The sequence below is a fragment of the Budorcas taxicolor genome, chromosome 4 (assembly GCF_023091745.1).
Source record: "Budorcas taxicolor isolate Tak-1 chromosome 4, Takin1.1, whole genome shotgun sequence".
In the NCBI taxonomy this organism is placed as follows: domain Eukaryota; kingdom Metazoa; phylum Chordata; class Mammalia; order Artiodactyla; family Bovidae; genus Budorcas; species Budorcas taxicolor.
The window spans coordinates 27,006,605-27,023,427 of record NC_068913.1 but is presented as its reverse complement, the minus strand read 5'-3'; the positions used below and the strand labels follow the sequence as shown (position 1 = coordinate 27,023,427).

Sequence of the window (16,823 nt, the reverse complement as noted above, 5' to 3'; positions counted from 1 at the left end):
CCTCTCTCCCCTGTTCCTGACACTCACCCTTCTACTATCAGTCTCCATAAATTTGACGACTCTAAGTACCTTATATAAATGGAAGCATGCAGCATTTGTCTTTTTGTGACTGGCTTATTTTACTTAGCGTAATGTCTTCAAGAATCATCTAGTTGTAGTGTATGCCAAGATTTCCTTCCTTTTAAGGCTGAATAATATTCCATTGTATGTGTATACCACATTTGGTTTTTCCATTTAGCTATCAGTGGACACTTGGGTTGCTTCCACGTTTTGGCTTTTGCGAATAATGGTGCTATGAATATGGGTGTACAAATATCTGAAACCCTGTTTATACTTCATTTGAGTATATATTAATACTCAGAAGTAGAATTGCTGGATAACATGATAATTGTATGTTTAATTTTTTGAGGAATTGCCATACTATTTTTTACAATAGCTGCACACAACAGCATACTTTTACATGAACATTTCTACGAAAGTTTGTCCAAACAAATCATTCAGCTATTTATTGAACCACAAACTACTGTGGTTCAGGCCGACCATTTTAGTCTATGGCTAGCTAGTAAAGGTAGCAATGAATCAGGTAAGATGTCTGTTCCCTATAAGTGAACTTTGAATAAGAGAAGGAAGGATACACAATGTTGCAAAAGAAGGTTGCAAATGTTAAGCACTTTGGGAAAAGAAAAATACCACTCTAGTGAATTCAGAGGAATAAGAAAGTACTGTCAACCTTGGGAACTTTGAGAAGATTTTAGGGCAAGACTGACAGCGGGGCTCAGTCTGAACAATGAGGAGAATTTAGACAAAGATTTTGATGGATGAGTGTTGTAGTTACAGGGAAGTAAGAACATAGAGGAGGAAAAGCAGGGGAAGAATGTACAAGGCATTAGGGCTGTACAGTCTTTGGCGGCAGGAAAAAGGAATACAGCAAGCAACTGTGAGGGATTCATTTTAAAAGGTGAATTGGGGTCATATACTTGTGCTCACTTTGAAATCTAGGCTCAGAAGTATGTATCTACTGCTCAAAGAAAACTTTAATGGGTCAAGAACTCAAAATCATGTATTTTATGTAATCTAAAATTTAATTTTGTATATATATATAAATTAAATATATATATAATAAATATATATACTAAGAGCATGGTGAAATCAGTATAAGGAAGTCCAATAAAGTTCTGATTTTTCACATGACAACAATATCAATGCTTTTAAGTAATATCCAATATCAAGTTATTTTTAAATCATTTTACCTCCTCTTTTGGTTCCCTTGCTTTGTTGGGCTGTAAAAGCATGGACTTAATAACAACTGGGTAATTCATCAATGGACTCAACTCTGGGAAGTTAAAAGATGTGACAAAGCATACCATATCTCATGGCCTAGGGTGCAGATGGAACTGCAGACAGGAGGCAAGGCTGCCGCTGGAAAATCAAGTCAAGATCTGATAAGCCTGCCCCAGGGACAGAAGTAAGTGGGAATAAGCAATGAATAGGTACGACATGTGAGATACAGAGAGAACTGATGAGAACTGGCAAGTAACTGGAGGCAGAGAATAAGGGCAAGGGAAGCCACCGGTGACGATAATGATGTGATGACATGATGATGAGAAAGGTGACTGGGAGGGAAGATGCATGCAGTTGAGAAAGGGTGAAACTGAAGCACTGGTGGAAGAGGTCAAGGTGACCACCAGAAAGTTGCAAGCGGGAGAGTGAATCTCGCCATAGCGTCAGGATAGGTATGTGCAGCCTGGTCGTCAGCCAGCACAGAGAAGAGAGTGGGACCCAGGGAAGATCATCCTGAAGTGTCTACATCTGGAAGGAGGAGGAGAGAGCCAAGCTGCATAAGAAGATACATGAGGGATTGTTATAAAGTTATGAAAAGAAGCAGAGACAATGGGAGCAGGGAGGGCGGGTTTCAAGAAGGTAGAATTTGAATCTGCAAAATTGTGTAGCATGGTAGAGAATATCACACAGAAAAGGTATCCAATTTGCAGAGCCATTTCAGGAATCTGATAAGGGGGAATTGTTAGCTTTCAAGTTAACTGACTGATGAAACAGGAAAATAAAAACAACCCAACACAAAACTTAGATGTAGATCATTTTAGCACAGAGAAGAAAAAAACAGCTACTTCCACTGCAGCTACCTTGGGATCTAGGTAAAATAGAATAAAATGTTTGAAAATTGTGGAACTACTACATCCTAGAAGAATGAAGACTTTATTAAGATCTATAGAAGAAAATATCCTCACTTTGATGATTTATCTACTATAATGATACATTCCTATACCTTCATGCAATACACATGTGCCACGAGTTAGTTAGGATTTAGTGTGAAGTTTCCAGTTTATTACAGAACGTTCAGCCTTGATTAATTATCATAGCTCCAAGCCTTTCTAGACAAGTGTGAGAACTCGAGAACACCTTGTTAGGTCCTAGATGGCACCAAACAACTGTGGCTTTTTTTCATTTCCCACTCAAGGATTTTTTTAGCATTATCTAAACTGTCCTCAACTCTGCTTGTATTTTCCCTCGAAGAACTTTTCCTCCCTAGTGTGTCAATCTGCACTTTAGGGAAACAACATTTCAGGGCTCTACGTGTGTGTATATATATATATATGTTGGAAGGTCAAGATTTCAAATTTATGGTGTTATTAATCTCTGTGTGCCAGCAGGCATGCTCAGGTGCTTCAGTCGTGTCTGACTCTTCCTCCATTCTATAGACTGTAGCCCACCAGGCTCCTCTGTCCATGAGATTCTCTAGGCAACAATACTGGAGTGGGTTGCCATTCCCTTCTCCAGGGGGTCTTCCTGACTCAGGGATCGAACCGTGTCTCTCACCTTTCCTGAACTGGCAGGAGGGTTCTTTCTCACTAGCGCCACCTGGGAGGTCCTGTTTGTCTCTATACACTGCCATAATTATATATGCACGAGATATTAAATGGGCAAGGGTCAGTGTAAATTAGTGTGGATCGGGGCAGTCCCCAAACCCCAGTCAGGAGATTGCAGGCTTCTAGCCCCAGTGGAAGGTTTGGCTGGGGACTGTGATGGCGTTATCCCTTCGCCCTGGACCCCGAGGTGGCCTTTAGCGGACTGGAGCATTTGTCAGGATCCCCCTAAACGTTCCATGGTCTGGGAGAGAGGGAGATGCTCACCGTACGGCTGATTTCCAGGGCAGCTTCTGCGGCCCTCACTGGGATTGCTGGGTGTCGGCAGGCACGCGGCAGATGACTGGGGTCCCTGGCCATCAGGCCACCTGGGCACTCAGCAGCACCTGTGATCGACCCAGCCTGGCCTGCGGCTGACTGTTCTGGCGGTTACCAAGAGTTACCACCACCCTGTGGACTAAAAGCCAATCCGAAGTAGAGAAGATGTGAAGCCAAATCCGGACTTCTGTGACGTTTGCGCTTGCGGCCCTGCAACAGCCACTTCGTCGTACCTCAGGTCTCCAGCGTTTCTCCTGCGCGGGGTGCTGCATACCGCGGATGTAGGAGGGATGGCGATCGGGTGGAGACCAGAGGCCACGAGTGTATCAGAGGGCCCCACTGAAGTCACCCAGCAATAATAACTCTACTGAGATCTGAAAATTAAGGTTTCTGAAAAGTAGATGTGTGTGGAAACCACCAGCCCCCCGTGGAGGGTAGGCGTGAAGCGATGCCTGATGGAGTCCTCCCCGAGCTTAACGCAAAAAACGGGGGCGGGGGGGCGGGGCGGAGGGCGGAATCAATACTAGCGAGACTGTCTTTATTTTAAATTTTGACATTTTTGTTCATCATGTAAATTTTGCATTAATTTTTATTTTCTGAAAAGAAATATTGCATTAGGATTTATTTTGTTAAGCTGAGCCACTATCTGGCCAGTCTCATCCAATCTTGAAGACTTTATGATTTTATTTATATGAATTTGGTTCTCCTCTAGCTTGGGAAACTTTGGAGGCTGGAGGTTTGTTTGTTTGTTTGTTTGTTTGTTTTTTCTGACCAGGACCTAACACATTGCATTTAATAAAAATAAAAATTGATTCAATTGAATAGGTTGGTTTCTTGGCACCAAATTTGAACTTGAAATCTAGGAATTAAATGTAATTTTTTGAAATGGATCAAGCTACTTGCATTAAAAAGTGTTGGTATTGGACTAGAGCATTAAAAAAAAAAAGATCTCAGTGAAGAAGTCAAAACACATTATTTCTAGAACTTTTTATAAATATTTGAGTATAAATACTTTTTATAAGTACCTGAGCCTGTTGAGGTGGGTGGATAAAAGTTCTTCTAGGTACCATGGGGAAAGTAACCATCTAAGAACCATTGTTTAAATAGTTTTTAACCCAGGAATAAAAATCAGATGAGAGGAATGGTCCACTGAGAAAAGGTATAAAATAATTTACTAGCATCTTGTCTCCCATCTTTGTTGTTAATATGTATTACAACTTTCCAGATATCATTTATTAATATGCTACATAGAAAGATGGAAATGCATATTCCTTGGTCAGTTTTGTACATTACACAAATGTGAGGTTTACAACCATAGGCTATTTACTTTTAGAGAGCATCTTATAGAAGTAAACTACTAACCAGTTAATTTCTACTAAAATCACATTTAAATATTTTATTCTGAAATCTCTTCACTTTACACTGATTCAGAGAAGGAAATAAATTTTAAACAGACAGCTCTGTTCTTAGGAAAGGAACTCAGAGACTCATCTATTAAGAGGTCTTTATATGTTCCCTCTTCAAGAAAATTTTACCATTTAACTGATTGCAAGGACTAAAATAATGCAAGTTTAAAATGAAATGTGAAAGATGGGGATTAGTGAAGGCACTTCTTGGATAAAAGGTTCTTCCTAGATGTCTTCACACACTGGTGGTCTACAGAAGAGGTACCCCTAGCCAAGTGAACAGAGAGAACTTTTACTTCCATTTGATGGGATTATAGCCTGAGGAATCCAGCCTGAAATTTTAAAAATTCATGTAAAATGTACATTCTCCTTTATAATCAATTTTGTTTTAATATAAAAATGAAGTGGTTCCCCCTAACCCCCCTCAAATCTTTGAGTAATGTTTACACTGAAGCAAGACACCCTGTGTTTATCCTGTGGCTGTGCCTCCCTGGCATGCTGCCATTGCCTGCAGGGCTATGCATATCCCAGTTTGAAAGCTCTATCATATCATGTATGTGGATTTGGATAGGAAAAAAAAGCCTTGTGTTCCAAGTCAGGGCATGTGGGGTTTAGTCTCAGTTCTGAAATTAACTATCTGTTGGCCACCTTCTAGTCACTCAATGGCTCTGAGCCTCAGTTTCTTCAACAGTAAAATAATAAGTAAAATTTTTAAAAAAAGTACAAAGCTGAAAGCTTACTTCAAAAAATCCACTATTTAATTACACTCTCCCAGACAGGTAGAATGTATTGTTCACAGAATAAAAGGTTCTCATTGAGATGTTGACATGTAATTGGTTTTCAAGAATAATTTGCTAGTAAAAAGTGTGTATGAAAAAAATTATGCATGTAATGGCCGTCATGAAAGCTACATAATTAAAAAAAATTATCTTCCTAATTTGTCTTGAATAATTACCACCCATTCTTACTGTATACAATGACCATAGAATAAGTAATATATCATTTGCTATCAAATTGCATTCTTATATGTATACCTTTTTATGATATATGATGCCATTCTTTACCACAGAACCCCCTGGGAAGGTCAAAGCTGTCTTCTTTGCTCTCTTCTCCCAGGCTAATGCCTGTTGCCTCCAGACTTTGAATAAACATCATTTCTGAATCTATCTCCAAAAGCACCCCTTCACTGACATCCAAGGTCCATGCCCAGAATGCTATCACTTGATGCTCTAAGTGATCCAGCCATTTCCACTTCATCTATACATACCTGTTTTCTCTCAGAATTCATATACAACCCTCAAAATTCCTTCCTGTATAGGAATAAGAAGTGATTCAAGTTTGGAAACATACTATATTGTCTGGAAAAGCTAGAAACCTCCAGACTGAATCCCAGCTTAATCAAATGATATAATTTTCAGTTCCAAACCTGAATTTGCTTCAGTGTGATTTCACATCTTCTCCCAAGAACTTATCTAAGTTCTGCCCATCCCCTCCTATAGCTACCTTTTCACTATCCTTTACACCTAGGGCATCACATGTCCATTAAGGTCGTAGAGGGGGCAAGAACTCCAGGTGGGTTCATCCACTTGTCCCTCGGTGGAGTGCATGAGAGTGGTGGGGCATGAGTCCAGTAGAAGATCTGAGCAGCGCCCTCTAAATCAGGGAGCCTCGGGCAGAAGCCCCCTTGCCTGAAATTAGAGGTGGTATTGGATGGAATTCACACAACTGACAAATATTAATTTTCATTATAGCACTTTTCTGTGTAATGTCATCAAAATTACTAACCCTTCTCTTGCTTTGCTCAGTTTTGACTTGATGAGTTATTGATAGACGTTTATCTTAAGCTGGCAGAGAAGTCTTGTTAATGCTATTAAGAATGCTGCATTTCCATAGAGAACAGATTTAGGGACAAGGCAGCAGGGAGGGAAGGGGATGGTGAGATGAACAGAGAGAGAAGCATGCAAACATATACATTACCATATGTTAAATAGATAGCCAGTGGTAATTTGCTGTATGACTCAGGGAACTCAAACTGAGGCTCTGTGACAACCTATAGTGGTGGGATGGGGTGGAAGGTGGGAGGGAGGTTCAAGAGGGAAGGGACATATGTATACTTTTGACTGATTCATGTTGATGTATGGCAGAAACCCAGTATTGTAAAGCAATTATCTTTCAATTAATAATAAATAGATGAATATAAAAAGGAATGTTGCATTTTATCACACATATGATGTAGCAATCAAGCATAAAGTCTCTCTCTATACAAATGTGTGGCTCTATATACATGTATATATATGTGTGTGTACATATTTATGTGTGTGTGTGTGTGCATGCTAAGTCATTTCAGTCATGTCCAACTGTGTGTGATCCTGTGGACTGCAGCCTGCCAGGCTCCTCTATCTGTCGGACCCTCTAGGAAAGAATACTGGAGTGGGTTGCCGTGCCCTCCCCCAGGGGATCATCCAGAGCCAGGGACTGAACCTGTGTCTCTTACATTTCCTGCATTGGCAGGCAGGTTCTCTACCACTAACACTACCTGGGAAACCCAGCATATGTATGCATACACATGTAAATGGATGTGTGTGCATGCATGTATGTATATATTTACACAAATGTACACCCATGTGCGCACCCCCCAACACACACACATACATAGCAGGCAAACTCTACAATGCCCCCAGTGATCCTACTGGTTTTCGCATCCTTGTGTAATTAATCCTCTCCCCTCATGTGCAGGCTGGACTTTGGACTCACTCTGAATGAACAGAATATGGCAGAAGGGAGGCTATCACTTCTGAGGGCAGGTTACAAAAAGACTGTGACTTCTGTCTGGGGCACCTTCTCCCTTTTTCTCTGGCCCACTCTGAGGTAAACCAGCGTCCTGTTGTGAGCTGATCTATAGGGAGGCCCGTATAGCAAGGTATTGATGTCTCTGGGCAACAGCCACAGCGGACCTGAAGCCTGCAATGGTCACATGAGCCAGCTTGGCAGTAGATCCCCCAGACTGGAGCCTTGAGGTCACAGTCAGGCAGCCTCCTGAGAAACTCAGCCAGAGTCACCCAGCGGAGGCACACCCAGATTCCAGACACTCAGAAATGGAGATAATAAATGTTTGCTGTTTCAGCTGCAAAGTTTTGAGGTAATTTGCCATGCAGCAATAGGTCATTATAAACATGTATGTATATTACTGGGGTTTCCCAGGTGGTGCTAGTGGTAAAGAACCCTCCTGCCAATGCAGGAGATGCAAGAGACACAGGTTCAGTCCTCGGATCAGGAAGATCCCCTGGAGGAGGGCATGGCAACCCACTTCAGTATTCTTGCCTGGAGAATCCCATGGACAGAGGAACCTCGTGGGCTACAGTCCAAAGGGTCGCAAAGAGTTGGACATGACTGAAGTGACCTAGCATGCACACACACATGTATATTATTATGTATTATATATAACATGCACATTATATATAAATATCAATATAGTTGTACAGCAGAAACTAATATAACACTGTAAAGCAATTATATGCCAATTAAAAATATATACATAAACTTTTTTTAAATGACAAAAGACATCAAAAGAAATAAACCAATATCATATCAATTTAAAATCTCAGAAGACCAGAAAGGTACATTTCAATGATCAAATTCAGTCTTTTTCAAAAGAATTCTTGCTCCTGTCACCTTATGTTGTAAACACTTGACAAAATTTCCATCCTGACAATTTCAAATTAATATTAAGTCTGGAAAGACAGATATATTCTTGGAATGTTATCTGCATGGAACTACATTTTTAAATGTAAAAATAAATTTAATCATTAAATTTTATCATAATAGACAATGATTTAGTTGAAGGGTTGTTATTAAACTACAACTTAATCTAAATTGAGTATTGATATAAAAAATACCATCTGCCAGAATAAATACTATTACCAAGTCAATAAATATTTTCTCATCTTCTTACATGAGAACTTTTTCAAATGTGCTGTATATTAAAAAAATGTAGTGGGACAATGAAAGCACTATTATTTTCTCAAGTTTGAGGTGTTATGTTGGAGCTGGGTTTCACCTCTGTTAACATACAGGCTTCTTTGTGACTCTTTCTTACTCAAGCATCTGAACCTGGTGGAATTTTCTTCTTCACACCCCCATAATTTGAATATTTCAGAATACGGACTCAGCTTCAAAGTCATTTCCCTTTTTGACCTGGATTATTTCTGCAGAAGATCACTGTTAGCAGTGGCATCTGGGATTCTTGGAGACAGTTTCTTTGTTGCTCTTGTCTACAAAGTGGCAGACGGACTCCCAAACTAGCTCCAAGAAGCCTGAGTTACCACAGGCTACACCTGGGCAATCAAGCCATTGAAAGTGCATTTTCACTGCATGAGGTAGCTACATCAGATGATCTGATGTCCTTTATCAATATATTCATTGCTTCAGCCAGTCAGGCACTGAAACTGACAGAGTCCCTACCATAAATTGCACGCTATGCCAGAGACGAGAGGATGTGAATGAGATTCACTCCAAGAAATGGTTGTTAGGAAGCAATCTCATGGGTATCTACAGCTTTAAACACATTAATTGTAGTTGGTTCTACTTTGATATTACCTGGCATTCAAGTAGATCATTAAAACCACTACTATTATTTGCTTAGAAAGTGAAGTGTTTCAATTGCCTTTGTAAATAATTCCAAACTGTGTTATTGACCATATTGATTGTGTACTCTTTGTAGCCTTTATTCAGCTGCTAGGTATTTTACTAGCAATGCTTTCATTACCACCTTTTCCCACAAAACAAAGACAAAAGATCAATAATTATTTTAATTAGAGATACTATGTATTGGAAAGTAGTTCAGAAAAACCTTTTTCATAAAAAGTACAAAGGCATTGAGAGATTTTTGCATTGAAAGTACATCTAGTTTCAGAAACTGACCTTTGCTTCATGAGTTCAGTTTAGATTATAACAAAGGAAAAATTGGTTTTCCCAACTAGGGTACACTTTCCATGAAGTTTGGCCAGTTTTTGCAAATTTGGATAGGAAAAGTGGACTAACAGTTAATTTTGGCTTTGCCCAATTCTTCTTCATTTACTTAGAGATCTGACTAAAGCAGTAAGAAGCAGGAGTCCAGCTGAAGGCCACTAGATTCCTGTGTGCTAAGTTGCTTCAGTAGTGTCTGATTTTTCGCGATCCTATGGATTTTAGCCCACCAGGCTCCTTGTCCATGAGAATTCTCCAGACAAGAATACTGGAGTGGGTTGCCATGACCTCCTCCAGGGGATCTTGCTGACCTGGGGTCGAACCTCTGTCTCCTGCATTGCAGGCAGATTCTTTACCACTGAACCACTGGGGCACTGTATAGGTGATAGATGTTGGGGGCTGTTGCAGGCATGGACACTTAAAAACAGATGAGGGGATAAGGAGAAACAAATGAGAGAGAACAGAACAAAGAAGTAAAAAAAAAATGGGGGAGATAAAGAGAATGGAAGGGAAGGTGCAGAGAGGAGGTGAGGAGCAGGAGATAAAGAGAAGAAAAAAGGGAAAAGAAACAGAAAAAAGTGAGAGAGAAAGGAAGTGGGGAGCAGAGAGAAGGACACACAGTGATTAGGAATTACGTTGTCATTTGATCACTATCTTTGAAAAGAGATGTTCTTCATTGGGAGCACAGCTTCATTCCCAGTCCTGTGGCCCAGTGAGGCTGATAATTATAATCTTTAAACTCCCAGCATTAAGGGTAGGTACATGATCTGAGACAGGCTAAGCAGAATAATTGTAACTAAGGCGGAAAGGAGGATTTCTTTTCTTGTGGTAAATCTATGCAGTATAAGACCTGGAATTAATATCACTTGCTGCCTCAATACCTGAAACTAGGAAGCCCTCAAATGACCTAAGTGCACATTCTCCTCTCTGCTCTGCACTCACAGAAAAGGTCTGCTGGTCAAGCAGTCCTCCTTACCAAGCAGACCAGGTACAATTGCTACTTACTCCCAAGCAGCAGATTTCAGTTCCTTGCCAGCCCGCAGATTTAGTCAATCTAATCACATCCTTGTGTGGGAACCAAGGCACCCCACCCTCTTATTCCTACGAAGCCTGCCTCCCACAGCCTCTGGTTGTTCCCTCCCATGGTCCAAACTAACTTGTGAGGAGCCATCAAACTGTTTCTACAGTGGCTGCACCACCTCACTACTATCAGCAACATATGGGTTTGAATTTTCTACTCACCAACACTCATTATGATTTTAATTTGCCTTTCTCTAGTGACTAATGGATTCCCAGGTGGCATAGTGGTAAAGAATCTGACTGCCACTGCAAGAGACCTAAGAGACACAGGTTCAAGGTCAGGAAGATCTCCTGGAGTAGGAAATGGCGTTCCACTCCAGCACGCTTGCCTGGGATATCCCATGGACAGAGGAGCCTGGTGGGCTACAGTCCACGGGGTCACAATGTGTCAGACACGACTGAGTGAGTGAGCGCAGCACAGCACAGCAATGACTAATGACGCTGAGCATCATTTTCACGTGCCTGTTGGCCATTTGTATATCTCCTTTGGAAAAATGTGTATTCAAGACTTTTGCCCACTTCTTGATTGGTTTGTTTCTCAGCTGTTGTGTTTCTTGCATATTCTGAATACTATACCCTTGTCAGACATGTGGCTTGCAGTAGATTCTTCCACTCTATAGGTTGTCATTATAATCTGATGATTTTTTCCTACTGACTATGTCTACTCCTCTAATTGATGCTAATTAGAATTCATCCTACATGTATTGTTTTTCAGTATTCATTTTTCTGCTGCTGCTAAGTTGCTTCAGTCGTGGCCAACTCTGTGCGACCCCAGAGACGGCAGCCCACCAGGCTCCCCTGTCCCTGGGATTCTCCAGGCAAGAACACTGGAGTGGGTTGCCATTTCCTTCTCCAATGCGTGAAAGTGAAAAGTGAAAGTGAAGTTGCTCAGTCGTGTCCAACTCTTAGCGACCCCATGGACTGCAGCCTACCAGGCTCCTCCATCCATGGGATTTTCCAGGCAAGAGTACTGGAGTGGGGTGCCATTGCCTTCTCCGATTCATTTTTCTACCCTACTCTTATAATGAGAGGTTTGGTTAAAAGCCACTAAGTTAGAATAGGGTCTGTCTGACTTACCTCCCTGGCTTATAGTTTTTGGTCTAAAGGTGGGGATTTAAGCTTATCCAGACCTCACAACTCTAGCCACAATTATTGACCCATCACACTAGTTAGGCCAATCAGAATCCTTCTCTAGGATCTTTTCACTATCATTAAACTGTTATTGTATGAGCCTAGAGACCACCATCAGCCATGCTTCTTCCTATATAGAAAGTGGATCTACAGTAGAAGAAAATAAAACTAACAGACAGAGACTTCCCTGGTGGTCCAGGGCAAGGGGCATGGGTTCAGGGAAGCTCCACATGCAGCATGTCCAAAAAATAATTAAATAAAAAGCCTTTATTCTCTTAAAAAAAAAAAACAACTAGCATACAGAGCAAGAGAAGATCATGTCTAATGGCAGCTAGCTAGCTTTATGCCTGTTTCCATTGCAGTTAGGTTATGTGGGTCAATACAGTTTTCTTTCTGTTTAAGCTGGTTTGCATTAGATTTCTCTACTTTAAATCAAGAGTATGGCCAAGTTTGTTGATGTGGTAGTATTATCCTGAAGGTGTATCTTATAACGCCATGGCGTTTTCACATATACATACATGGCGTTTCTTGGATCTACATCCTGCCCACACTGACTCTGATTTTTACTGCAACACTTGCCCAGAGTTTTCCTCTATTGATCTCCCTTGCCCCATTCCTCCCCCAAATTAAGAACTAATAAGAAAAAATTGAAATAATTCCTCTTTTTTCTCTCTATAAAAATTTACATTAAAAATATTGGACAGATGCCAAGAGCTTGAAGTACAGCTGCATTTTGTGAATTAATTAAATATCATAATCCTGTTTGCAGTTTCTATTAGTAACAGGAATGAATGTTATAAAAGGAGCATTTACTAAAAGGAATGTGTTGTATAATTTAATGTATGCTAAATGTAGGTGGTCTAAAAATATTCTACTGCATTCCTACCTTTACTAACAAACTTTTTAAATACTGTCACTAAAGTGTGAATACCATTCGACAAAGGAAGTCAACTAAGCCCTTTATAGGACATTATTTTAAATAATCTTTTCTATATTTTCTAAGTCAGATTGTGTAGCTAGTTGATTCAGCTACCTATTGTAGTGTTAGTTGGTGGGAAATATCATGCATCCTGTCTTTGGTATGATTACATACATTCCTTTTCAATTTCCTTTTGTTGAGTTTTGTTATATTTTGTATTATGGCCTTAGTAAGTAGGATGTCTTTGGGGTGAAGAAAATCCCTTATTTCCGATCTTTGTCGTTTACAAATTAATGACTCAAAGTATTACAAGTGCACTCCCATAACTGTTTATCTTGGTGTGGCCCACGGTGAAAATGACTTCTACTATCAAAATTATTCTGTTCTTTGACATGATCCCTTGGTATTTGGGGGTTCTGTTTTCTCTAAAAGTTCAGGAATTCCCCGTCAGAAGTCCTTTGACAGGAAAATTTACTAAGAATATTATTGGATTGGTAAACTTGACAGTTTCTTTGCTAAAAAAAGTATAGCTTCCACAGCTTAACTTCTCACCCTATGGCTATTTTGTTCCCTCCTGCCATATTTTTTTCCTATACAATTATTAATCAAATAAGCTATTTTTTTAACTTCATGTTGTTACTTAGATATGGATCATACCTAAACTGTAGGTAGCCATGGCAACATAACAAGCTCACACTTTGTGTTAATGAAGAACATTTAAGAAGCTTCATTTAACTGATGGAATGACCCTGAGGCAGTTGTCTGGAGCTCCACATGAGAGCGACCCACTGGAAAATCATAAAGTCTGGCTGTGCCTTTTTCCCAGGACAGTTTCTAAGCCCTGGATCTTATATTGTTTATCTATAAATGATCTTGGGTTTTGCTTCCAATCACCCAGTGTCTTGGTCCTTCTGATTTGTCACGCACAGAGCCACTAGCAGACTCGTTGGCAGTGATAGGTGCTAACTATGGAGGGAAGGCGTAGTTATCAGGTAGGGTGTCTTTTATTATAGCACCTGGACACTAGGCTCTACTTGTTCAAACAGTTAAGAAATGCCTTGCCTCCATAGCAAGAAGCCCAAAGGAAGAGCAGTTCTGTGCTCTATACAGTCAGGACCAGGGCTCCAGAACTCTGATCGTTTTAAATGCTATATTCCTCTAAGTCAACTTTCCTTTCAGGTTGCCTCTTTCTGTCACAGGACAGCAGTGGCAGCCCCAGGTTTCACATTTTGATTACTACTATTGAAAGGAATAAGAGGGGCTCCTTTTCATCATCACCTTCTGAGAGTGAAAACCTTTCCAGGAGTCTCTCCTTTCCTGAATGCATCCTTGTGGATGTCCTGGGCCTGAATGGTGTCACAATGCCCTCCTAAACGCTGGCCGGGGGGTGGTATTGCTATCATTCGTGGACAATTAAGGTCCACCTTGAAGCCCAGGTTGCCCTGCCAGATGGACTCTCCCTTCACTCAGCTTGGAGACTGACGGTCCACACGGGTCTGCTGGATGCCCACCTCCCCCTGCTGGAACTCCTACACCATCTCCAGGCTGCCTCTTTCCACAGGGACACGCTCCTTACCTGGCTTGAACTCTGACACTGCACCCACTGGCCATTCCACGGGGCTCCTCCAGAAATTAGAGAGGCTCTGAATCCTCAGTATGGGCCCACTCCATGCACCAATGAGTTTGTCACCCAGCTCGGGTTCTGACACCCCTGCACTCCATCACCCCACTGAGACTGACTGCTTACCCAGTGACAGTCTGTTCCAACAAGAGTTAAAGCCTTGTTCAGATGCAACTTTTATAGCAGTCTATTTAAAGAAGCAAGTTGATATGACAAATAGCTGTGCACAAAGTTAAAAAAAAAAAGCTATGAGATTTTTCCACTCAGAGGAAAAAAAGATGGGAGTTGTCAGAACAGAAAGCTGTGACCCTGCATGCACACTGTTGCTATAGTCCCTACAGTTAATACAGGTGGTTTTCATAAGTTAAAACATATATAACCATTCTTCCATCTTATCAGAAATATCTCAAGTTACAGAAACAGAAAATAGCTATTTAAAATGACATTTTAACTGTAAAACCTATGTAGTGATATTTATCAACTGGAAATATAAAAATAAGCACCTGACCCTGTTTTGCCATAAATAAATTAAAAATAGAACCCTTTTAATGGGTTAATGTCATGGTACTTCTGATCAGTCCCCTACCACAATTTCATCACTCCTGTGACCAGAAGGCAACTTAGATAGCAACAAGCCTTTTATGTTACTGTATTACCTGCAAGATTCCCGCAGCAGGCTCAGTTTACAGATGTGAAGACTGAGGCACAGACATTTAAGTAACGGATGCAGAGTCACACAGCTGTAAGAGGGACAGGCAGGACCCACCCCCATGAAGCCTAGCTCCCTTGCCCTTACAGCTCCTAGTGTATGATGATCTGGGGACAAAGTACATGACTGTGATATTATCTCTAATAGGAGAAATCTAAGAAACAACCAGAGAGGGGAAAGGATTTTTGAATCATCTGTCCTGTGGAAATTAAACAGCTGTAAAAGAATGATGCAATAGCGTCACATTTACTGATGAGGAAAGATGTTTAGTTTATCACACAATGTTTGCTGTAAAAACTGAGTCAGGACCATCTACAGATTACAAAGAGAGTGTTTGTATAAACCTATAAATGCCCCAAGCAGGACTGGAAAGATTCCCAGCAAATTGTCCACAGTGTCAGTCTGGGAGAGCAGATTTGGGAAGTGAATTTCAATTATGAGAGAACAGAATTTGGATTTGAGATGAGGAATCTCAGGGGGTGGAGGTAACTCAACACAGCACAGAAAGGGGAGGTCAAACAGGCCACCAGAGAGAGAGGAACACCCAGGAGGTCCATGCTACCCAAGGAATGGGGTGGATTCCACAGGCCAGAAACTGAGGTCTCCCCTGCCTCAACTGCATGCAGGGAGATTGGCTGCCCAAATCAACTCCCGGATGATGTCAGGCATACCTGGGCCAGGCGTGCTCACCGGGGTCCATCACCATTTTAGGGTTAAAAGGCACCCCTGCCTATCAGCCTATGACAGGTAAATTATGGGTCTCTTACTAGACAAAAACTCAAAGCCGAGTAAGAGACACAGAAGTCCACCGGGCTCCTCTATCTATGGGATTCTCTAGGCAAGGATACTGGAGAGGGCTGCCATGCCCTCCTCCAGGGGATCTTCCTGACCCAGGGATTGAATCAGCATCTCTTTCGTCTCCTGCATTAGCAGATTCTTTACCACTAGTGCCATCTGGGAAGCCCTGTTGCAGATTAAGCATCCCCTAATCATGAATGGTCTACTGAGAACATCCTGACCTGCTTTCTGTTTAACTTCCTTCAGGAGAAGTCCAGGAACCTCCATCATGTACTAGGAAGGCGGCTGATGCTGGGGGTGAACATCAGAACGAGACTCAGTTCTTAGCCTGACTTAGTGAGTGGCCAGGCTAAATCTGCCAGTCTGCTGCCTTTGAACCTTGTGTCATTGCATTTGAGAGGCCACATTTTCTTTCTGACTGTGAGTAAAGACACCATCCAGAATGAAGAGCCACCTGGGTAAGGCTCAGAGACTTGAACCCCTCCTGCCATGTTGGCTTCGTCTACTTTTGCACCAGTCACCGAGTAATATTATTTGTCACCATATGGGTAACACCGGGCTTCCCTGCTGGACTTCAACTGTAAAACGGTCAGAACCTGTCCTCACACATCCTGGGCCATGTGCCCAGGATCAAGGGAAGTCTCAGCCTGGCTCCTCTGGGCAGCTCTAAGTGGTCACAATGTCCAGAGCATGCTGGGGAGAATCCGGGGGTCTGGGAAAGGGAGAAGGTCACCATGCTCAGATTCTCCACTGCTGCACTCTGAGGGTGGCCCCAGGATGGGAGAGGACAGGACATCAGGGCATCTCCCAAGATGACATGATGGTTATCATCATATGGTCTTACTTCCTAGCAGATTCACCAGAGAGTTTCACTGATGTTAAGCATTTTCCTAAACCAATCCATCTTTTCAGCAAATGTCAAAGACATTTTGGGTGAAATTGAGTGACTTATGGAAGTTAGGAACCTGATGAAATTAAAATGGAAACAATTTTA

The 16,823-nt window shown here is 41.4% G+C and overlaps 1 protein-coding gene across 1 annotated transcript in view; it reads right to left on the bottom strand.

Annotated features, from left to right (window-relative positions):
• Positions 1-3,242, bottom strand: part of LRRC72 (leucine rich repeat containing 72) — a 60,597-nt gene extending 57,355 nt beyond the window's left edge. Inside the window, exon 1 of the mRNA XM_052639199.1 lies at positions 3,150-3,242. Within this exon, the coding sequence (XP_052495159.1) occupies positions 3,150-3,242 (93 nt within the window). The remainder of the gene's footprint in view (positions 1-3,149) is intronic.
• Between the last annotated feature and the right edge of the window lie 13,581 nt (positions 3,243-16,823).